The following is a 24713-nucleotide window of genomic DNA, read 5'->3' on the forward strand; positions in this document are numbered from 1 at the left end:
TGATTTTTTAAAATTGTACATTGCATTGGTTTTATTTTTTTGGTTTCTCTTCATCTAGAGTAGCACCTGCTGTTTTCTCCTATGATACTGATTTTTTTTTTTTTTCTTTAGGTTTTATCAGGTTAGTTTTCTTGTAGAATGTCCATTTCCTGGATTGAATTAGTCCCTGTACTTCCCTTGCTTTGGATGTAAGGTCCTAGAGCTCGCTAAGATTCAGATCAAACATTTTTGGCAAGAATTCTTCCTAGGAGGGCTGGGGATATAGCTCAATTGGTAGAGTGCTTGCCTCACATGCACAAGGCTCTGGGTTCAAACCCCAGCACCACCAAAAAAAAAAAAAAAGAATTCTTCCTAGGTGATGCTGTGCCACCAGGAGGCATCAGTGCCAGCTGGTCCTGCTATCAGTGATGCTAAGTTAGATCTCAGGGTTGAAGTGCTGGTAACCAGATTCTGCTATTGTAAGGGTATATTTCTCCCCTTTTAGTACATTTCTTCCCTTGTAGTGATAAATTCCTTTAAACTGCTGGCACAGAGGGTTTGCACATTAAAAAACATCAGAACACTTTGGATTATAGTCAGATCGCCACAATTCTGCTACTCTGCACTATATAGCATGCCTTTCTGCACTTATTTGCTTCCTTTATTCTTTCTCCTGGTTACAATGGATACTGTATCGTGCAACATTTAAAAATTACACAAAGCCTGGCACAGTGACCCACACCTGTAATTCCAGTGTTTTAGGAGGCTAAGGCAGGAGGATCACAAGTTCCAGGCTTGTCTGGATAACCTAAGGAGACAGTGTCCCCAAAACTAAAAAGGCCTTGGGGGCTGGGGATGTAGCTCGATGGTAGAGTTGAGTTCAATCCCCAGCACTGGGGGGACGGGGGGAGGGTAGTTACAGAAGTGCATAGTATACAAAGTAAAGTAAAAGTACCAATAATTCTAATCCATATAGAAAATTGCTGTGAACAATTTTGGCACATCATTTCAATATGTTTTTTCTTAAACATATTTGTTTAATATTATTACACATAAATGGGCTTATAACTATAATATTGTTTTACTAATTATTTTTATTAAATGTGTCATGGAGGTTTCCTTGCAGGTAAAGATTGATTTATTGTATTTTTTAAAATAATAGTAAAATATAAAATTTGACATTTTTACTTTTTCGATTTGATTTGATTTTGGTACTAGGGATTGAACCCAGGAGCATTTTATCACTGAGCTACATTTCCAACCCTTTTATTAAAATTAGTTTTTGAAGCAGGGCCTTGCTAAGTTGCTGAGGCTGGCTTTAACTTGGTATCCTTCTGCCTCAGCCTCCCCACTGTGCCCAGTGATACTTTAACCATTTTGAAGTATCCAGTTCAGTGGCATTAATTACATTTGTAATGTTGTATAGCCATCACCACTATCTTTTTTTCTTTTGTGGTGTCAGGCGTGGAGCCCAGGGCCTCATTACACCCCCAGCCAATTATCTTCTTTTTAAATAACTGTTGCCTAGGAATGTTGCTCAGTGGTAGAGAACTTGCCTAGCGTGTGTGAGACCTGGGGTTCTATCCCTAGACTGCAAGAAAGCAAAACACAAAACAGCTGTATATTGACATTCCATGGTGGATAAGCCGGCATGTATTTAATCAGTGTCCTATGTATGGACAGTTGAGTTGTTCTCTTAAAAACGATGCTGTAGGGGCTGGGGCTATAGCTCAGTGGCAGAGTGCTTGCCTAGCACTTGTGAGGTACTGGGTTCGATCCTTAGCAACACATAAAAATAAGCAAATAAAATAAAGGCATGCTGTCCAACTACGACTATAAAATTTTTTTTAAAAAATGCCATAGACAATGTCCTTGTCTGTCTCTTGGCTCATTTATTTGAACATTTTAATAAGATAATTTCTTGGAAGAGGGAAAGCTAGTCAAAAGGCACAGACATTTTACATTTTAATAGGTATTGCCTAATTGTGTTTTACAAATGTTGAATCTCTGTATACTCTAACCAAGAGCACCTAACCCTGGTAAATTGTTGATTTGTCTTGTTGACACGTGAGGTTGACTTGACCTGCTCTGTGTTTAACCCTTCTCTGGAAGGAAAGGCTGGTAGGCAAGTCAAAGCATCATTCTGTGGTTAATGTGGCATCACCTATGTGTTTGGGCATGGGAATTGTGAATAAACGCTATCCTACCCAAGTGGACCTTACAAAACTATTGAAGACAGGCATAATCTCATGAATGATTGTCAAGAAGAGAAAAATGGGCATATATGATAGCAGCCTCTGATTGGGCTGGGGGCGTCAGGGGAGCATTCCCTCAGAATGTGAAATGTGTTTGAAGTTTGAAGGATCAACTGAAGTTACCTAAACAAAGGGCAGACTGGGAATGGGAGTGGGGAGAGAACATTCCAAGCAGAAGAAATAGCATTTGCAAAGGCCCTGTGGCAGGTCCCTTTAGAATTTATACTGGCCAAGGAAGTTCATCATGTTTGGTGCCCTGAGAAAAGCAGGTTCTGGCCAGACACGGTGGCGCAAGCCTATAATCCCAGCGACTTGGGAGGCTGAGGCAGGACAATCATGAGTTCAAAGCCAATCTCAGCAAAAGTGATGTGTTAAGCACTCAGTGAGACCCTGTCTCTAAATAAAATATAAAATAAGGCTGGGAATGTGGCTCAGTGGCCAAGTGTCCCTGAGATCAATCTCTGGTCCCCCACCCCCACCACCACACACAAAAGCAGGTTCTGAATTATGTAGAGATCAAATAAATGAGGTCTCATTACAAGGACCCATCAGCAGAAGGAGTTTCAGAGGGATGGGAGGTTTTCCAAAGCAGTCTTCCACTTGCTGACCTGTAAAAGTAGGACAATGAAAGTTTTTAGAATGACTTATCCAACATTAGAAGGAGGGCAAATAACTGTGGAGCAGCTGGAATATGTTAGAAGGGGGTCAGGAGTTGGTCTCAGTGGCACATGCCTACAATCCCAGCAACTGGGGAGGCTGAGGCAAGAGGATTGCAAGTTTTAGGCCAGCCTTGGCAGTTTAGCAAGATCCTCAGCAACTTAACAAGAGCTGTCTGAGAATAAAAAAAATAAAAATAGTGGTAGGAATGTAGCTTAGTGGTAGATGGCCCCTGGGTTTAACCCCTGATACCTATCAAACAAAACCAAACCACTGGATATAGCTGAGTGGTAAAAGACCTGTGGGGTGAATTGAATCCCCAGTACCAAAATACTGTGTGTGTGTGTGTGTGTGTTGGGAGGGTGATGTTCAGGAATGCCAAAGATGCCAAAGGTAGTTAGACTTTTAAAGCTGTGTTTGTAATCAGAAAAATAAAAAGAGGCTCGCTGCTTCTGAAAGTATCCAGAGAAAAGGAACACTATGAAGTTTATGTGTGTTTTCACTTTGGGGAAACTAAGGCTTGGGAGATTAAATAACCTGCCCAGGGTCACAGCAGGTAAGTGGTGGAGCTGGGTTGGGCAACTGAACTGTGAGTACTCCATCTACCATTGCACTGTCCTGGGAAAAAGAGACTAATGGGAGGGAAGAGGGGCTGGCTCTGAATCTAGAGGTGGCAGAACCCTGCAGATGGCCCATCTCAGAAGGAGGTAGACATGAGCTTGCTTTCTCAGTTCACTGAGTACCAGGTATATGACTTCTGACTTAACTCAGTGATCTTAATTTCCATATCTGTAAGACAGGAATAGCAGTTAGCTTACACTGTTGAAATGGGAAATCCCAGTAGTCACAGAGCAGAAGCTTAATAAGTAACTGTTTTTATTCCAAGAGTGGAGGTATAGCATCCAGTCTTTTTTATACATGTAAGAGATATGTGGTCCATGAATGAATGACACGTGGTGTACTTGTCCTTCAAGCCACTCTACAGGGTAAGCATATTAATATGCGTGAGCTCTCCCCAGCACTTTAAACCTGTTCCAGGATTGCTCTGAAGCCTGGAGCAAGGCTGAGATTTCATCTTGTAGGATTGAAAAGCTGGGGCCCAGAAGAATTAATTGCCTGAAGTTTCACAGCTTAGTTAACATATTTTGATTTTTTTCTCTGGGATTAATAGATTAGTCAGTGAGTATTGATTCTGTAGGACATTTGACAAAATCAGTCACGCTGTCCCTAACAAAAGAGAGAATCAAGGACAGATCAATGAGTGGCTCAGTTAAGTAGCTATTGCAGTGCTTTGAACACCTGGGCCCAAGAAGTATTGATACTGCATCAGCATGGGCCTAACGTGCAAACTAACGTCTGCACTGGAAAGCCTGGCTCAGGATGGGTCACATTTGTGATGAGACTTGAACAAACAACCTGGGCATCTTGCTTACTGTGTGTGGCTGACACTGAGAGGACATGGGGTGACTGCCAGGACTAATGGAGACCGCAGGGACTGATGAAGATATTAAATCAAGATTAGGGTCAGGTTCTACATCCAAGATCAGAAAACCAAGTCCATAGTACAGCATGACTCAGGAGCAGTTGATGAAGATGGCAGTGGAGGTTTCAGGGTTTTGGAGGTCAATGTGAGTGTAGCTGTGTGGTGAGCTATTCTAAGAAGGCTGATCAGAGCAGCAGAGAGCCTGAAGCATGGAGTGGGATCAGGCTGTTGCCGAATTTGAAAATATGCCATATAAAGAGATAGTCAGAAAACCTAGGGCTGCCCTTGGCCCAGAGAGGAGATTTAGGACTAGGCATGGTAGCATAAGCCTGTGATCCCAGCAGCTCGGGAGACTGAGACAGAAGGACCACAAGTTCAAAGCCAGCTTCAGCAATTTTATGAGGCCCTAAGCAACTTAGCAAGACCCTGTCTCAAAATAAAAAATAAAAAGGGAGGGGGATGTTCCTCACTGCTTAAGTTCCTTGATGTTCCTCACTGGTTAAGTTCCACTGAGTTCAATCCTTGGTACCATGAAAAAAAAAAGGCGGCGGGGGAGAAAAACTGTCTCCAGATATCTAGAGGACCCCACCCCTGGAGAAAGTCATTGACTGGGTGGGATCAGATTATAAATTTTTAACAGACTCCAGGGGTTCTGATGCATCTGAAGTGATGGAGCCGTCACATCCTGAGGAGGACACTGTGGTTGTCTCCAGAGGGCAGAGCTGAGCTGAAGAGCAGGCTGTGCAAGGAAGCAGAGTGGCTGAATGTGAAGGAGAATGCTTTGAAATCTTTCAGATGGACTTTGGTGGTGGTGTGGAGTGAACTCCTGGCACAGGGGTGTCCAGACTGAAGAACAGATAAGCACTTTTACCAAAAAAAATGACATAACAAACATTCAACTTGTTCAGGCTTCCTAAAAACTCTTTTCATCCTTATTAATGTGTAAGACTGAGTCCCATGTAATTTTAATTAAAATTAATTAAACTTAAATAACATTAATAATCCCGTTCTCAGTATCACTTGCCACATTTCATTAATGGCTAGTGGCTGCCATGTCAGCCTGCACAAATCTCAGGTTGGACAGTGCTAGCTGCTATGAATGCATTTTTTCACAGGGTGGGAGAGCATAGCGACATCATGGTTGAGGATTAATGTGTAGATGATTCCCTTTGTCGTTAACACTGTGAAGTTTAACTCCATTTGGGGAGAGGTTAGGGAGTTAAGTAGTGTGCTTGAGTTAACAGATGGTCAAGCTGAGTTCTGTCCCGCTTGCTCTGGGGTGGCCATGGTCACTCATTCTCTATACAAGCCTCAGTTTCTTCCCTGGGAAAATGGAATCATCACAGGAGCAACTACATGGGGTGACTATGAAGATTAGATAATGTAATATGTGCCAGGTGCTTAGCACAGTGTTATCTCATACATTATAAGCACTCAATAAATATTCAATCTTCACGCATAAGATGTTTCTGTATCCAGCATCTTTTTTTGTGGTGTTGAACCCTAGGTCCCTTGCATGCTAGGCAAGCATTCTACCACTGAGCTACAATTCCAGCATATTATTTTATCTTTATATCCAATTGGCATTAACTTTTTTCTTTTGGTGCTGGGGATTGAACCAAGGGGTCCTTTACCACTGAGCTACATGCCTAGCTCTTTTTGTTTTGAGACAGGCTTACACTAAATTGCTGAGGGTCTCCCTAAGTTGCTGAGACTGGCCTTGAATTTGTGATCCTCCTCTCAGCCTCCCCAGTTGCTGGGATTACAGTTGAATACCACCATGCCCAGCTCGATTTCTTTTTATTTATTTTTTATTGATTCATTTTGGTTGAATATAATGATGGAATCTATTGTTGCATAGTATTACATGCACACAATATAACAATATAATTTGACCAATATCACTCCCTGGCACTTGCCTTTCCCTCCCTACTACCATCCTCTCTTGGTCCCTTTCCTCTACTGATTTCTTTGATTTTTAGGAGATCCACCCCAACCTTTCTTTTCCTTGTTCCTCTCTAGCCTCTGCATATGAGAGAAAAACATATGACCCTTGACCTTACTAAGTTTGACTTATTTTGCATAATGTGATGGTCTCTAGTTTTGTACATTTTCCTTCAAATGACATAATTTAATTTTTCTTTATGACTGAATAAAACGTCACTTTATGTCCATTCATCCATTGATGGACATCTAGGCTGGTTCCATAGTTTGACTATTATGAATTGCATTGCTATAAACATGGATAAAACATGATTTTAATTCTTCAGAATAAATACTGAGGAGTCATGTAGCTAGGTCATGTGGTTCTGTGTCTAGTCTTTTGAGGAGTCTCCATATTGCCAATCAACATTATTTCTTTTTTTTTTTTTTTTTGGGTGCTGGGGATCGAACCCAGGGCCTTGTGCTTACAAGGCAAGCACTCTACCAACTGAGCTATCTCCCCAGCCCCAACATTATTTCTTAAGCCTATTTTTTGGGATTGATATGTAGTCTATACTGGTATTTGCTGTTGGGAACTGGGATTACCTTTTCCTAGTACTGTAATTAGGATTACAATTTATGGTTTTACCTACCAGGCTAGACACTAGATATTGTTGCATTCCTTTTTGTTTCTAAGGAGACAGGGCAGTTAATTTGCAAAAATTGATAGGTCTATATACAGACATTGAAAGCTATCTGAGTTAAATTGATAAATGTAAAGAGCAAGTTGCAGAACAGCTTGTAGTGTCTTGTTTGCGTGCAGAACATGGAGGGGGCTGTGTGTGTGCTCTTTGGTGCACAGGGGTAATAAGAATAGAAACTGTACTCAGAGCTTTATGTAATCTCTCCTGATCCTCACAGTTGCGAGGAAGTGAGTGCCTAAGTTAAATTGTCCAAGACCAGTCAGGCAGTGAGTATCATCTCGGGTCTGAGCCAGTGCCCTCCCCTTGTGGTAGGCACTGGGTGTTGCAGGGGTGGTGATAGCTGCTGTTGTACATTGCCTCTCTCTGTGCTTGGCAGTGTTGAAGGTCCTCAGTGTGTCCTTGATGTGCCTTTAACCCTTACCCTGTGAGGCAGACAGCAGGGCTCTGCAGGTTGATCCAAGCTTTGCACTAGGAGGTCACTCCTGTGACTGTTGAGTGGGGCTGGATGATGGGTGGTTGGGGTACAGTTTCATAGTGTGGCCTGTTCTCATCACAGCGTGACTTGCGCAGGGGTAGCAACTGTGGACCTGTGCTGGGTTTTGATGCTGAGGTTGGCAGGTTTGTATTTAAATATCCAGGAATGTAAAGAAGAAAGCCTAGGGCAGTAGCTTCTGCTTTGCTTCTTCCCTTCCCCAATGCGTAATCCCACACTGGGAACAATGACCCCCGGAAGGGAAGTCATTCTCCTTTCCCATTTTCATTCCTTTGGATTCATTTATTCTTCCCTGCTTACAAGGTTGTTGCCCACAATTTAAAATCAACTAGCACACACCTCATCCTAATGATCATTTCCCTACTACTGCATGGCACACAGGCAGAAGCTATTCTTTTTATGACCTAGTCACAGAAGCTAGGCAGCATCACTGTCACATTGTATTCCTTAGAAGTCAATTAGGAAGTTGGGCATGGCACACACCTTAACCCCAGCAATTCCAGCTGAGGCAGGAGGATTACAGGTTCCAGGTCAATCTGAGCAACTTGGTGAGGCCCTATTTCAAAATGAAAAAAAAAAAATAATAATAATAGTAAATAAATAAAAAGGCTGAAAAATAAAAGGGTTGGAATGTAGCTCAGTGGTAGAGCACCCCTGGGATCAAACCCCAGCACAACAACAAAAAAAGACATCAGTGAGGAAATTGCTGACATTCCAGAATAGGACATTAGGCACCAGCTTTTGAAGGAATGCGGAAATGTTCAGACTCACACACAGGGCTTTCCTCATTCATTCTTTCATCAAGTCAGCAAGTATATGTGGTCTTGCTAGGTGGTAGTCCGGATTGAGATGAATTATTAAGCCAAACTTGATCACCACCCTCAGGGAACTCAAGGTGTGGGTAGAATGGCCACTGTGGTTTGGACAGTGCATCACATTTGAGTGATAGCTCCATACACGGTCCCCTAGAACCTCCCTGCATGGTCACTAGAGCTGGTTGTATCCTGTTCCCTGGAACTCAGACCATGGAGGATCTTCTTCATTTGATCCAGTTTACATGGTAGAGCCTGGGTTTGATTCCAGCCATTCTGCTACAGATGTTTGCTCTTTGTGTTTCTGCAGAGGAGACTGCTCTATCACTCTTCTTCAGGTCAAGAAACCAAGGCTATACTCACGGGAAAAAATTTTTTTTTCTTTTTCTTTTTTTTTTTGTGCTGGAATTAAATCCAGGAGTGCTTTGCCATTGAACTACATTTCCAGTTCTTTTCATTTTGAAACAAGGTCTCACTAAGTAGCTGAGGCTTTCCTTGAACTTGGTATCCTCCTGCTTCAGCCTCCCACGTCCCTGGGATTACAGGCGAGCACCATCTCACCTGGCTACAAAACAGCTCTTGACACTTTAATTCCCCATTGTTTTCATCACTTTAAGCTGTCCCTCACAGCTCGACTCTTTTGAAAACTCCATTGATGATTGCTGTCATTTTTCTCTTGCAGAAAGCCCTGGGTGTGCGGCAGTACCATGTGGCCTCCGTCCTGTGCCAACGGGCCAAGGTGGCCATGAGCCACTTTGAGCCCAATGAGTACATTCGCTATGACCTGCTAGAGAAGAACATTAACATTGTTCGCAAACGGTAAGTCTGCAGGTGGGAGCTCATGGTAACAGCTGAAGGGTGCTGTTTTAGGCAGTTTAAGAAGATTGGTGAAGGATGATTAGTGGCAGGATCAAGTATTTGAGTTGCGAAGGTCCCTATAGAGGAGAGGCATTCCGAAATGTTAGTGGAACTTCTGCCCTCTCTGCCAAGGAAGAACCCGTGTTCTCCAGAAGTCTGGCAATCTGGGCTATTAGGGAGACTCAGGTCTGCTTTGGTGCTGTGACCCAATTCTCCCAGATGTTAAGGGCAGGCTCCTGAGCCTGGGCCACACCTTTGGGAGCCATCAGGCTAGAGGTTCACCTGTATTTCCTCTTTGGTGCAGAGGCCCAGAGGAGAGTTCCAGCTTGAGACCCAGAAGGAAACAGATGGGATCCTGTGCCTGCCTTTTTTCTGGGCCTCTGTTCCTCATTTGCCTACTGTCCTATGTGCCAGGTCCTGGGCTAGATGCTACTAGCAGATTGGTGAATAAGGTACCCCAGGAGAAGGAGTGGGAGCTGACAGTGCACACCAACCACACTGCCTTTGGAGGTTGACCAGCAACAAACAGGGCTGTGCCCCTGACTGCCTGGTGGCCTCTCCAGGGTAACCAGGAAGAGGACAGATCTGAGTGTACTTACTGTACAACTGAGGAGAAGGCTCAGGTGGATCTACAACTCACCCAAGGCTAAACAAAGTCTCAGCCCCCACCCTTTACCAGCTGAGCCAGAACCTGCCATTAACAAGATCCCTGGGGAACTTTGTGACATTAAAATATGAGAAGTGCTGGCCATTTTCCCAGCAGACTTTATGGTGCTGGGGATTGAACCCAGGACCTCGCAAGCATTCTATCAACTGAGCTACATCCCCAGCCTCCCAGCAGTTTTTAAAAATGAAGTTAGGACCAAGAACCACTGTCCCCATCAACACAGGACCTTGAACCAATACTTTTCTCCAGAAAACAATATTTTATTTATTTGTGGAGCTCTCAGGCCACAGTTCAGTAGGAAAATGATGGATTTTCCTTTCATCTGCAAAGCACTTCCGTCTTGCTCTTCTCCATGAATGGAAGGAGAGCTGGCAAGAATGTGCTTCGAGATCACTTGACCACATAGTATTATTGAACAATTAGTTTTTGCCTTAAACAATTAGCAACAACAATGCCCTTTAAGAAAAAAAGTGCTTGTGTATATATATATATGTGTATATATAAAATTTATATTTATATATACACACGTGTATATGTATCCTTTTAAAACAATTTTTAGTTGTTGATGAATCTTTATTTATTTATTTATTTTGCTGTACTGGGGATTTGAACCAAGTGGTGCTCTACAGTGAGTCCTTTAGTTTTTTTTTTTTCTTTTTTCTATTTTTTTTTTTTTTTTTTGCGGTGCTGGAAATCCAACCCAGGGCCTCTGCATGCCAGGCAAGTACTCTGCTGTGAGCCACTTTCCCAAGTCCCCCTTTTGTTCATTTTTTATCTTGAGACGGAATCTTGGTAAGCTGCCGAGGCTGTCCTCAAACTTGTGATTCTCCCACTTTGGTTTCTCAATTAGCAGGGATTACAGGTGTGTGCCATCACACCTGGCTTTAGGTGTAAATTTCATCAGTAAAATTAACCAAAAGCATTTTTTTCCTTTGCTTATTTATTTATTTTTTTGTACCAGGGATTGGACTTAGGGGCACTCAACCACTGAGTCACATCCCCAGCCCTATTCTGTATTTTATTGTATTTTGAGACAGGGTCTCACTGAGTTGCTTAGGGTCTCACTTTTACTGATGCTGGCCTTTTCAACTCTTGATCCTCCTGCCTCAGCCTCCCAAGCTGCTGGGATTACAGGCATGTACCACTGCACCCAGCCTGTTGCTTATTTTTTCCCCAACCTTACATTCACCAGAAAAATCTAATAACTTTCAGCATTATTCAGATGAGTACTGGTAAGGGTTGTTCTGTTTTTATCATTACCACAGAACTGTGGGAGTTGTTGATTTTATTCCCTGGGCAACATTTGACAATGTCTAGAGACATTTTTGTTTGTCTTAACTTGGGGCCAGGTGGAGGTTTACTGCTACCTAGTGGATTAAGGTCAGCAATACCAATAAACATAGTGCACAGGAAAGCCCTACAACAGTGTCACCTTACCCAAAGTGTCAGTAGTGCCAGGTTTGAGAAATGGTGACATAGAGAAAGGTAGAGGTGATGTTATTATAAAAAGATTTCAATTCTAAAGAACTTTTTAGACATCTAGGGGCCTCACTCTGAGACTTCCACCACCCTGTATCTGTGACGTTAGAGATCTGGTTCTTTTCTTGGGAACTGGGTCTGTCACTAACAGTAGCAGAGGGACAGAGGAGGACATAGAGGAACTACCATTTTGTTCACCTCTGGACTGTGATAATGGGCTGTCTTTAGACTTTATCATTCTCAAGTTTTTTTGTTTGTTTTTTTTTATTGTGGTACTGGGGATCGTACCTAGGGTGCTTGACATGGAACTACATCCCAAATCCTTTTCATTTTTTATTTTGAGACAGAATCTCATTAAATTGTTGAGGGACTTGCTGAATTGCCAAGGCAGCTGCACAAGGAACTTGAGATCCTCCTGCCTCAGTCTTTGAGTTGCTGGGAGAACATGTACCACTAAGTCCTGTTGTCATACCACATCAAGTGTTTGCTTTCAAGGTGTTGGATTCGTAAGCCCATGTGCTGTTTTTCTTCTCCCTGGGCTGCACCCAGCCTTGGAGATAATTACAGATGGGCTGCTATACAACAGAGTTTTTTTATGCAAGATTCCTGATGGCAGAACCCAGATTCTCAGCATCTTTGGTTGATCTGTGGTTGCTGCAGAACCAGCACCTTTGGGAATTCTTAATTTCAAGGGCTTAGGGGACTGTGGGAGTGTGGAGCTGGGAACCAGGCTGTTAAAAGGAAGAGTCTCTGCTCCCAGCAGAGTCTTATTAGTAGTGCTGGTATTGATGACTGAACACTTGTGTGAGAGGCCTGCTCTGTTTCCAAGCATTGAGTCTCAGTGGAAGTTAACATGAAGAGCATAGACAGTAGCACCACTTTCTGAGTTCTCTTGTTTAAATTTGCACTCACAGTTTTGTGACCCAATAGCAAATCACTTAACTTCTCTGTCCCTCAGTTTCCCCATCTGTGTTGTGGGCCAGGGATGTAGCTCGGTGGTAGAGTGCTTTCCTAGCATGCATGATGCTCTGGGTTTAATTCCCAGTACTGCAAAAACAAAGCAAAATGCTAGACCTCATCTGGTGCCATTAGGATAAAATTAGTTATACACAAGAAAATGTCTGGAGTCCCGTGCAAAGGCATATGCCTGTAATTCCATTGGATGGAGAGGTTAAGGCAGGAGGATCACAAATTTGAGGCCAGCCTCAGCAACTTAGCCAGACCCTCAACAGTTTAATGAGACCCTGTCTCAAAATTAAAAATGAAAAGATCTGGGGGTGTAGTTCAGTGATCAAGCACCCCTGGGTTAATCTCTAATATCAAAAAGAAAAGAAAATGATTAGGAAATGCAGAGCCAAAAGTAAGTGCTCTGATAACATTAATCTGTAGTGACAGAAAGCAGATCAGTGGTGGCCTGGGAATGGGATGGGAGGGATTATTATCAAAGGTCAAGAGGAAACCTTTAATAACCAATTAGAACAAATAAAATAAAATATAAAAATATAGGGGCTGGGGTTTTGGCTCAGTGGTAGAGTGCTTGCTTAGCATGTGTGAGGCCCTGGGTTCAATCCTTAGCACCACATAAAAATGAAATAAAGGTATCCTGTCCTCCTACAATTAAAAAATGTGTGTATTTAAAAATATATAAAAATATTTTTTAAAAGGAGAAAACAGAGGGATGTGGAAATGTTCAGTGACTTGATTTTGGTAATAGTTTTACAGGTATAAACTGTCAAAACTTAATCAAATTGAATACTTTCAAAAACTAAGTATTGTATTTATTCTTTTGCAGGGCTGGGGATTAAACATGCTACTCAAGTGCTCTATCACTGAGCCATGACACTAGTCCCAAATGGTTTAATTATTTAAAAAAAATTTTTTTGTAGTTGTAGATGGACAGAGTGCCTTTATTTTATTTGTTTATTTTATGTGGTGCTAAGGATCGAACCCAGTGCCTCACATGTGCTAGGCAAGCGCTCTGCCACTGAGCTACAACTCCAGCCCTATCCCCTCCTTTTTTTTTTTTTTTTTTTTTTTTTTAGCTGTTCTGGGGATTGAATTCAGGACCTTGTACATGATAGGTAAGGTGCTCTACCTCTGAGCTGTATCCCCAGCCCTTTTTATTTTAAGACAGGATCTTGCTAAATTGCCCAGATGGTCTTGAACTTGGGATCCTCCTGCTTCAACCTCCCAAGTGGCTGGGATTACAGGTGTGTGCCATCACACCCAGCTTCAAATTGTATACTGTGAATGTCTAGAGTTCATTGTATGTCAACTATTGCTCAATAAAACTGTTTAAAAATAAAGGAAGTGCTGTGCTAAGTGTTGTTCTGTCCTTCCAGTCAGGCCCTGCACTTTGAGCAGGCTGGCTGGACTGCTGGAGGAGGACCATGATTCATTCAGTTCCACAGTAGGTTAGTAACATCATCACCCCTAAACCTGGAGCTTCTGACTCCCTTTGGACACTTTTTCCCCTTGGCCTCAAACAATAGTGTGGCCTGTGACTGTGGGTAGAATTCAGCTCTTCCTGGGAAGTCTCAAGTTTGGCCTAAGCTTCCAGAATGGTGGGAGGCAGAGTGTGAACCCACTGGGGTGGCTGCTCTGTTGTGTGGCAACAGCAGAGCATTCTCAGGGAGCTTGCGGTGAGCGGTGGAGCGTTGACCCGCACAGACCTGGATCTAGTGAGGTGGGAGACTGGTAAGGAGGAGGCAGTTGAGTTCTTATAGATGCTACACCCCCACAAGGGCTGAACTTGGACTGCCATTTTGGTTCTAATGAGGAAGGGAGGGTGGAACCGCCAGGGAAATGGGACCAGGAAGAAAGGACCAACTAGAGACTGGAGTCGTGACTGGGTTTCTGTGCTTGGAAGCTGAGGGCCACGAGCCACGCCTCTCAGTGGGGTGAGAGTGAGTGCAGCTTATTGGGGGAGCTTTAGCATATTAGGGAGCCAGGAATCCAGCATATGAAGTGGAGCCTGGCAGGTGGCAGTTGTGGCAGATTCCCTGAATGATGCTGGCACGGTGCCACGTTGGGGCTGAGGGCACGGGAGAGGGCAGAGAGAAATAGGGGACCTAAGGCAAGACTTAGGCTGTGAGCTTGAGCTCTTAACATCTCTCCTGAGTATTTCTTTTTGGTTGTTTTTTTTTTTTTTTTTTTGCGGTGCTGGGGATTGAACTCAGCACCCTACCACTGAGCTATCTCCCCAGACCTCTTTTTGGTTGTTTTATTAAATAACAAGAATATCATGAGCATTAAGTGATGATATGTGTTCTTGATAAATACTTATTGATAATAGTGATTAATATGGTAGAAAAACAAATGTCCATTGAAAACTGTCTACCCTGTCCTATGATGTTGTCACTCACTTATCCATCAAGCAGTTTGGAGCACATAGTGAGTGGCAGGCGCTGGGCCATGTGCTGGAGAAGCCGTAGGGAACAGGACCAATTTGTCCCAGTGGAGTGGAGCTCACGGTCCTGGGCACGGCTCCCTTCTGCCTGCCCTCTGTCAGTTTGCCACTGGCACTGAAAAGGAGAGATTGGATGGGCAAGGGGTTGTCCAGCTGCTACCTACCACCCTTTTCCTTCTCCCCAGGTTGAACCGGCCCTTGACCCTCTCAGAGAAGATTGTGTATGGACACCTGGATGACCCAGCCAACCAGGAGATTGAGCGGGGCAAGACATACCTGCGGTTACGGCCTGACCGCGTGGCTATGCAGGATGCCACAGCCCAGATGGCGATGCTGCAGTTCATCAGCAGTGGGCTGCCCAAGGTGGCCGTGCCGTCCACCATCCACTGTGACCATCTGATCGAGGCCCAGCTTGGGGGTGAGAAAGACCTGCGCCGGGCCAAGGTGAGTCCAAAGTAGCATGGGGGGCAGGTGGGTCTTGTAACATGGGGTGAGAGGTAGAGTCCTCGTCCTGGGGCCAGTGGGGGAACTGCATCCAAGTTCTGTGTTGTTTTTTTTCCACACGATCTACCACTTTTTAACATTTTTTTATTATTTATTAACTTTACCACTGAGCTACATCCTCAGCCCTTTTTTTTTTTTGAGACAAGTTCTCATTAGGTCACTGAGAACTTGCATTCCTCCTGTCTTATCCTCTCACATAGCTGGGATGATAGGCATGTACCACCATGCCCACCATTTTTTTGGTTTGTTTTTTGAGACAGAGCTAAGTTGCACAAGCTGACTTGAATTTGCTATCCTCCTGCCTCAACCTCCCAAGTAGGTGGAGTCCTAGTTGCATGCCACTGTGCCCTACTAACCACCTCCAAGTTCTAATGAACTCTTTGGCTTAGTCTGGTTTTGCTTTTCTTTTCTATTTTTCTTCTAGTCTGGGCATAGTTGACAAGCTTTGTACCACTTATACCCCTAGCGTTAGGGTTTAGTCTGTTTTTAAACTTTTTTTTTTTCGTTTCCTAATACTAGAAATGCCATTTGGTCATTGCAAGTATGTTAGAAAATACAGAGAAAGCCTAGGGAAGAGGAAAATCATCCTTGACCTTACTACACTAGTGCCCTTTTGCTATTAGATTAGGAAAGTGCTGCGGACTCCTCTTGATGGCACGTACTGGGGTGTGGGGCTAGGGGCAGGGCAGTCACATTTCCCTTTGTGTTAAAGCAGTGGGGGGCTCATCTTGTCCACATCACGTGTGTGCTTTCTGCCCCCTCCGACCCTCTGAGGACCTGTCAGGGAGGTTTGGAATGGCACTATATAGTTGGGTCCTATAACCACACAAGGCCTAGGCTAAGCCTGATCCTGACTCCCGCTTCAGTGCAGTCTCATGCAATTAATCTCCTTGGGCCCTTTCTTCTTCTCTTGAACTTTGCCCAGTTGGACAGAAGTCACCTTGTGCCAAACTGAAGAGATTCCCTGAACTGCCCACCTTGTGAAACCTACCCTGCTCCTTCTCTGAGGAAACTCTGGTGCCTGTGTGTGCACTGCTCTTGGCGGCACTGGGCCTCCTGCTGCTAGCTCTGGCCTTCCCATTCTGCTGCCTACAGTGGGAGCGGTGCCCCTCAGGGAGGCCATTGGCAGGAACTGAATGCTGGCAGGACTCCAGCCCGCCTGCATAGCGTGGGACAGGTGATTGCAAGTGCTCTGGCTTCAGGGGTCCGCTCGGCTCAGAGCCTCTCAGACCTGTGGGAAGCACTAGGGCAGCCTTCCCATTTGGTTCATTCCTCCTCACCCTTGTCCACCTATTTGTGTCCTGGTTCACAGTGCCTCTTCCCACTCAGCAGAAGAGGTGATCAGATTCCATGACTCTTTGCAGGATAGGAGCTGCTTAAGGGCAGGGGCCGGGGACCTCTTCAGCCCTGGGGACAACTGTCCACAGCAGTGCCCTAGTCTGTGGGGATGCTCCTCCCCTTGCTTTACCGGTTCAGAATCTACCAGAGTGATAGGATGTCAGAGCTCATTTCCTTGTTTATTCAACAAATGTTAATTGAGCAGTCATTATACATCAGATGCTACGCTAGGTGCTGGGGTTCAGTGTGAACATGACAGAAAGGTCCAGCCTACATGATCTTGGGTAAGTAGGGACCAGAGCACTGAACAGTCACAGAAATTGTAATTACATACTTGGATATGTGTTTGGCTTTGAGAGCATTAAAAAGAAACCCTATTTGCTGGGCGAGGTTGTGCATCCCTATAATCCCAGGAGCTTGGGAGGCTGAGGCAGTTGGATCTCAGGTTTGAAGTCAGCTTCAGCAACTTAGTGAGGCTCTAAGCAACTTAGTGAGAGAGACCCTGTTTTCAAAAATAAAAAGGGCTGGGGATGTGGCTCAGTGGTTAAACACCCCTGGGTTCAGTCCCCAGTACCAGCTAGGTACTCTCAGGTGGAGTCTCAGACCCTCCTCCTCCGAAGGGGCAGCTTTACTTTATGTTAGGTTGTTGCTCTCAGGCTCTGTGCTTGGATGGTCCTGTTTTAAAGCCCTGGTTCCTGTTTAACTCTATGGTCTTCTGCAAATTATTTCACCTGTAAAGTGGACTTGGTGACAGTCTCTCCCTTCCCAGGTGGGTAGTGAGGATGTTTAGTGTATGCCATTTCTGTAGGAGGCATTCAGTAAATGTCAACTAGGACTACAGATGAGGCATCTGAGACTCATATGACGGAGCAACATCCATGTGAGCCACAGTGGGGCTGGGAGGTCCTCGTGATCCCAGCCCTTCCTGTGTTAATCCTCCCTGCACCTTCAGTACCCTGTCCCGTGTGGTATGCTCCTTCACTGTTGGCCTTGACTGGGTACTTGAGTGCTAGAAGGACTTGTGGCAATTACTTAGTTAATTCCTTTTACAAATGAGGAAACTGAGACCTAGGCAGGCAGGGACTTACGCCAGACCCACAACCCTGGCCAGGTGTCATAGAACCGAAGTTGTCTCTGCTCCCTTGCCTTTTCGCTGTGCCTGCCAGCTAAGACTTTGGGACAACAGCCAAACCTTCTGGGATTATTTTTAGAAGGTCTCCAAGAAAGGGCCTGTCTTCACAGTGCGAGCTTTTCAGTGCCATGGGGGAGGGGTAGAGTGAGGAGGTCATGGCAGTGGTCACCCCAGATGCAAAAACTGTTACTAATGCTCTGGTTATTGATTTGTCTTCATAGGACATAAACCAGGAAGTGTATAATTTCCTGGCAACTGCCGGTGCCAAGTATGGTGTGGGCTTCTGGAGGCCTGGATCTGGAATCATTCACCAGGTAAAGTAGTACCCAGCTTGTCTCTGCAAGAGGTCCAAACTCAGGCTGCACAGAAGTAACCAGAGAATAACTTTCTGGCCTGCGAGGGAGCAGGAAGATGTCTCAATCAGCTCTCAGTCTCTTCCTCCTATTTGTAAATTAATTTTCATGTCAACTCACACATTCTCCATGTGAAGTAGTCCCTCCTAATCTCCCAGATAACACACACACACACACACAAACACACATAAATTTTTTTTATTATTATTTTTTTGTGTGCTGGGGATTGAACTCAGGGGCACTCAACCACTGAGCCCTATTTTGTATTTTATTTAGAGAAAGGGTCTCACTGAGTTGCTTAGCATCTTGCTGTTACTGAGAATGGCTTTTAACTCGAGATCCTCCAGCCTCAGTCTCCTGAGCTGCTGGGATCACAGGTGTGGGCCACTGTGCCCAGCTTCACTTGTATTTTTTGGTGGTGGTGCGACCAGAACTAGGGATTGAACTCCTGACCTTAAGCATTTTAGGCAAGTGTTCTACCATTCACTGAGCTACATCCCTACCCCGATGACCCACATTTTAAAGTTTGACCTATTTCTTTCTACACCTTCTTCTATGTGTATACTCAAGCATCTATATTCCTGTATACCATGGTGTAGAAGGTCACATTATGACTATTTTTGCATTCCTGGTGATGAAACCTAGGGTCTACTCTTGGGCAACATCCCCAGCTCCAATGTGTCATTTTCTTTGTTGTTTTCCTACAAGTGTTCAGCTTAGTACTTTGAAGATACTAACTCATTCAGTGCTCACCGTGACCCTATGAAGTAGGGGGCATTCCTTTCCATACCTTGCAATGTACTTGCCCAGGGAAACCTTTCTGGCTAATGATTGGAACCTGTATTTGCAGCAGGTGATCTGGCCCACAGCAAGGGCTCTGCACCACCATGCTGCTCTGCTGCCTCTGTTACCCAGGAGACCTTCCCACCCTGCAGAGAGCTACTCTGATTCCATTTGGCCCCTTCATGGGATTTTGTACAACAGAGGTATCATAGGCCATGGACCATCTTAGCAAGGGGCTCTTCTGTGTACGTGTGCGTTTCCTGGTATATGCTTCACTTTCTTCAAGTTATTGTTGAGGACACTGGCCTGTCATGTGTGTGTGTGTCCATTTATTATCATTCCATATATATGAAACCTGCTCTGCCCCTTTCTAAGGTGACCCTTCTCCTACCTCCATCCCAGGCCCCTTTGCCTTCCTCCTTCAAGAGGAGCTGAGTCAGGCTGTTATCCGACCTCATCTGGGCTCCTGGCTCTGCTCCACTCTGAAACCAGAGTCAACAGCAGATCACTGTTCTGCACTTTCAGACCTTCGTCCTTGGCAGGACAGAGTTGTAAGATGACAGGTTAGGGGCCAGAGAGCCTCTCTCTGCAGCAGGGCAGGGAGGCAGATGGACCCAGCCTTGGCCTTTTGTTATGAAGGACAACCCAATCCCGATATCCCCCACTTCACCTCTGCAAAGAGCCAGGACTTATTGGCAGCTTCTAGTCCAAATTTTGGGGCTGTCAGTGACAGTTGTACACCCCTGCCCTTGGCTACCTGTTCAGTGTTCAGCCTAACACATTTGTTCCTTGATAAAGAACGTTCCCAAGAGTTCATCCAGCTGGGATGGGGACACATGCCTGTAATCTCAGTGATTTGGGAGGCTGAGGCAGGAGGATCACAAGTTCAAGACCAGCCTCAGCAACTTAGCAAGGCCCTAAGGAACTTAGTGAGGTCCTATCTCAAAATACAAAATAAAAAGGACTGGGATATGGCTCAGTGGTAAAGTGCTCCTGGATTCAATTTCTAGTACCAAAAAAAAAAAAGTGTTCATCCGAAGCAAGCCCCAACCCTTCCCCTCCAGTTCAGATGCCCTGTCCTCTGTTGACCCAGCAGACCCTACTCCTCCACATCTTAGCTTTCTGGCTTCCTGTTTAACTCCCTGGTTCTATCCGTGCCAAGTCAGGGCTCCTGTGTTCTTCTGTGCGCTCCTTTGCATTACGTTGCTAGTTGTGGGAATAGGGACTGTGGCTTATTTACAGTTGAACAGCAGAAGTAGTGACTAGTCTTCCAGAACATCTGTCCATGCAGTGTGTTGCGGGGTAGATAAGAAGTCGAGGAGAGGTTGGCCTCCCTTCTCTGGTTCTGAGGACAGGTGGGTGCAGAATTGGTCTTCAGTATGTGTGTGTGTGTTATATAATACTGAGGTTGGGGAGGCACCCTAGACTTCTTTCCAATTGAGAAACTCATGGCCTTTGTATTCCCTCTGGGTCCCCAGTTCTTTCTTAGGTGCCCTGTGGGGGGTGGAGCTAGTTCATAATGGATTGTCCACCCAGGTGTGCACACTGCCCACCCTGGACAGTCCACCACATGAGACTGAGAGTATCATCAGCATCTTTCAGCTGTCGCATTTGTACCAGGCCCATCACAGGACACACTTACAAGCCAGTGTATCAGGTTCTTGCCACATCCACGGGTTAAGGTGGTGTGGGTACTTTTATTATTATATTACAAATTAGGAAACTGAGACACAGGGAGGCCTTTATAGGCACAAGCTACACAACAGGAATGGCTTGTGTCACAATACTGGCTCTTCCTGGCCATGCTGGAGATGTACTAAATGGGGCCAGCACTACAGGTTCCACCCTGGAGGAGCAGCTGGGCATGGGCAGGTGGCCTGGTGGTGTCACTGGAAGAAATTTTGCAAATTCCTTCTGGGTCCTACCTCCGTTCTCTACTGAGGTATTCTAGAGTTTAAGATCTTAAATTCTTTTTCAGATCATTCTGGAAAACTATGCATATCCAGGGGTTCTTCTGATTGGCACCGATTCCCACACCCCCAATGGTGGTGGCTTGGGGGGCATCTGCATTGGAGTTGGGGGTGCTGATGCAGTAGATGTCATGGCTGGGATCCCCTGGGAGCTGAAGTGTCCGAAGGTGAGGTTGGTGGGCATGATTGGGGGAACATTGGCTCAGAAGGGCCAAGGGAGTAGATCAAGCTTGAGTTTCATTGAGAGGGAGACAGGGATGAATGAGCAGAGTGTTAGCACCAGCAGCAGGATTCACTGACTTCCTGATTGGCCTCGTCTTCAGGTGATTGGTGTGAAGCTGACAGGCTCCCTCTCTGGTTGGACCTCACCCAAAGATGTGATCCTGAAGGTAGCAGGCATCCTTACTGTGAAAGGTGGAACAGGTGCCATTGTGGAATACCACGGGCCTGGTGTGGACTCCATCTCCTGCACTGGTGAGGAGTGGCCACATGATGTGGCCCTCATCCTGCATTGGGCTGGGGAGGGCCTGCAGTTGAAGAGCAGAAGTAGTGACTAGCCTTCTAGAACATCTGTCCAGGCAGTGTGGGGGGTGGGGTAGACAAGAAGTCGAGGAGAGGTTGGCCTCCCTTCTTGTAGCCTCCCTTCTCCTACCTTGGCTTTAACCCCGGGCCTCCAGGGACAAGTGCCTATTGCCACTAGGTGGCCCTGAAAGTGAGGAGGAAATGAAGCAGCTCCCTGGTATGAAGAGGTGCTTGCACCCAGCAGCTCAGCCAGCCCCACAGACCCTGTTTCTCCACAGGCATGGCAACAATCTGCAATATGGGCGCAGAAATTGGGGCTACCACTTCAGTGTTCCCTTACAACCACAGGATGAAGAAATACCTGAACAAGACAGGCCGGGCAGGTGAGCTGGCAAGGGCAGTGGGGTGTGAGCAAGATAATTGTGCTGCATGCCCCTCTCCAGGAAATAGCTGTGTCTTCCCTTTAGGATAGGGGGTCCTTAATCTGTTGCCTCCATACTGACTTCAGAGGCTCTGAGAAGCCCCTGCAGGTGTATGACAAGCTAGGTGTGTATTACTGTTCCTGAGTGAGGTGTCCGACACTCTCCTCTTCTAGAAGATTCTGGCATCCAAGTTTGAGATCCTTACTAAGGGTTGAATTTAGTTTCACTTGAAGGGGTGATTATAGATGTCTTTCTTGGTCTGGTCCCTGGTGCCCCCTACAGGAAGCTCCAGAAATGACATGGATCTCCTTTGTGTGATTGCTGCTGTAGCAGGGATAGGAGGGAAAATATTTGGAACAAGAACCAGCTTCCCTGTCTCTCCCAACAACTTCCCTGAGTTTCTAGCTTGGTTTCTCTGAAGTTCAGATGAAGAAATAAGATGGAGGAGCCTGGAAAGGGAGGAGAGCAGAAGGCCCTTGGGGAGAGTCCAGCCCCGAGACCTGCTTAGAGGGCCTTTGCTCCCTTTTTTTATTGTGTGACTTCTCCAGAACTGTGCTCTCCATCTTCAGGAAGCCTTCCCTCACTTGAAACCTAGTTGGTGCTTCTCCATTCCTGTGTCCCCACATCTCTCCTGTCATACTGTCAGTTTGCTCCTAGACTGACCTCCTCCAGGGCAGGGACAGAGCCTTGTGCTGTGTGTACTGTTCCTTTATTGGTTCAGCCAGTGCCTGGGGTCTGGTGTTGGGCAGATGCAAGGTCACGGGCTCAGATGGGTGGATGGAATCTCAAGACCACACTCTGCTTTGCGTGCTTCACTTCCCTCCATTGCTCATTCCAGACATTGCCAGTCTAGCCGAGGAATTCAAGGATCATTTGGTACCTGACCCTGGCTGCCAGTATGACCAACTCATTGAAATTAACCTCAGCGAGGTAAGGAAGGAAACCGGGTTTGGGGGACTTCTGAGGGTGGGGCAAGTCCAGCCTGTACCGCTCATGTCCCTTGCTACCCGACTGCTACCAAAACCAGGCGGAAATGAAGGGGAGCGAAGAGGAGTCACTGTGGCCAGTCAGAAACCCAGAAACTGGTGTTGGTTTACCCTCCTCCCAGCTTTAGTAGAAGCTGAGATTTCACCCTGAAGGATTGCTTCGTTACCTGAGTTTAGAAAGCCAGGGCCCAGTAGGGTTTGGTATCCTGAGAGCTGCAGACCAGAGCAGACATTCAGAGAGCCAGAGGAAAGGCAGGCTGGAGCAACAGAAGCCAGTCTGCATGAGTTTGAATGCTGGCTCTCCCACTGAGGCTCTGTAACCTTGGGCAGGTTGCCTCACTAAATGTGTGAGACCCAAGGCAAGTGTGAGTTAAGTGGGTTTGTCCTTGTAATTAACAGTTATTCTTACTTACTGAAAGTTTACTGTGCACATCACTCTGTGTGTGTGTGGTGTTCTGAGGATCCAAACCAGGGTGCAGTGCATGCTAGGTAAGCATTCTACCCAAGCCACTGAGCTGCCATCCTCAGCCCTTCATATTGACTAGTGTTATCACATGGAAAGCATCTGCCCTAAGTCCTTGTTTGATGATTGATGATTCCAAAAACAACGTAGTTTACAATGAGGCACACACAACCAGATACTGTCATGCATGTATACCTGCAATCCCAGCTACAGGGGGCTGAGGCAGGAAGGTGGCAAGTTCAAGGCCAATCTCAGCAGTTTAGTGAGACCCTGTCTCAAAATTTAAAAAAGAAGAGAGGAAAAAAAAAAGAACTGGGGATGTAGCTCAGTGGTAGAGCACTTGCCTAGCCCACGTAAGGCCCTAGGTTCAACCCCCAGCACTACACCAGAAGCAGTGTACTTGGGGAGATGATGGACTTTCTAGACGGGCAGCCTTCATTCATTCCACGCCTCTGCTATGTCCTAGCTATGTGACCTTGGGTGAGGCTCCTTACTTCTGAGCTTCGGCTCCTGTGTGTGCAGAGGGGAGACACGAGCAGCCTGGTGGGCTGGAGTTTCCCAGGAGCTGATGTGTGTTCAGCTCTTCTGTCCACATATTTCCCACAGTGAGGTTTGAGCTGTGATGACAGGAGTCTGACTCCCTCCTCAAGGATCTGGAAAGGCACTGCAAAAACTGAGGTCATCCTCACTCCAAGGTGCATTCCTACCTTTCTCTTTCGGTTCCTTATGTCCTCATCTTTTAGCTGAAGCCGCACATCAATGGACCCTTCACTCCTGACCTGGCTCACCCTGTGGCAGAAGTTGGTACTGTGGCAGAGAAGGAAGGATGGCCTCTGGACATCCGAGTGGGTGAGCACCTTCCACCTGGTTGCGTTAGCAGGTCTCTGGGCTAGCTGCTCTGCCCAGGCAAGCCCTGTGGTGCGTCCAAAAGGAGGCACTTTCTGCAACAGGTATATTCAAAAAATTACCTTTGTTTGGTATAATAGAATATATGCTAATTATAGAGAATATTGACAAGAGGAATTTTAAAACACCTCAACTCAACCCCCAACCAGAAATAGGCTTTTTTTTTTTTTTTTGGTGCTACTGGGAATTGAACCCAAGGTGCTCTACCATTGAGCCATATTTCCAGGTGCCCCTGACACAGTCTTACTAAGTTACCCAGGCTAGCCTTGACTTTCAGTCCTCTTGCCTCAGCCTCTTGAGTCATTGGAATTACAGAGGTCCACTAATGCACCCAGCAAAAAACAAGAAAAAAGCTCTTTGAGTTACACTGTGTTTCTCTGTACATATTCCACATGCATGTATTTCTGTTGCTTTTTTATTTAAAAAAATTTTTTAGTTGTTGATGGACTTTTTAAATTTATTTATTCATATGCAGTGCTGAGAATTGAATCCAGTGCTTCACACATGCTAGGCAAGCGTTCTACCGCTCAGCTACAACCTCAGCCCCTTGCATTTCTGTTTTATAAACACAAATCTTACCAACCACGCTGCTTTATTTTACATGGTTTTGTGTAT

At 45.6% G+C, this 24713-nt stretch overlaps 1 protein-coding gene across 1 annotated transcript in view; it reads left to right on the plus strand.

The window, feature by feature from the left end:
• The window catches only part of Aco2 (aconitase 2), a 43864-nt gene that overhangs the window by 11637 nt on the left and 7514 nt on the right, over positions 1–24713 (plus strand). Inside the window, 8 exon segments of the mRNA XM_047548317.1 lie at positions 8989–9125; positions 14905–15163; positions 17915–18007; positions 20808–20966; positions 21123–21273; positions 21600–21704; positions 22582–22673; positions 23936–24041. Of these exon segments, the coding sequence (XP_047404273.1) occupies positions 8989–9125; positions 14905–15163; positions 17915–18007; positions 20808–20966; positions 21123–21273; positions 21600–21704; positions 22582–22673; positions 23936–24041 (1102 nt within the window).

Source organism: Sciurus carolinensis, chromosome 4, assembly GCF_902686445.1.
Source record: "Sciurus carolinensis chromosome 4, mSciCar1.2, whole genome shotgun sequence".
NCBI classification, from domain to species: Eukaryota; Metazoa; Chordata; class Mammalia; order Rodentia; family Sciuridae; genus Sciurus; species Sciurus carolinensis.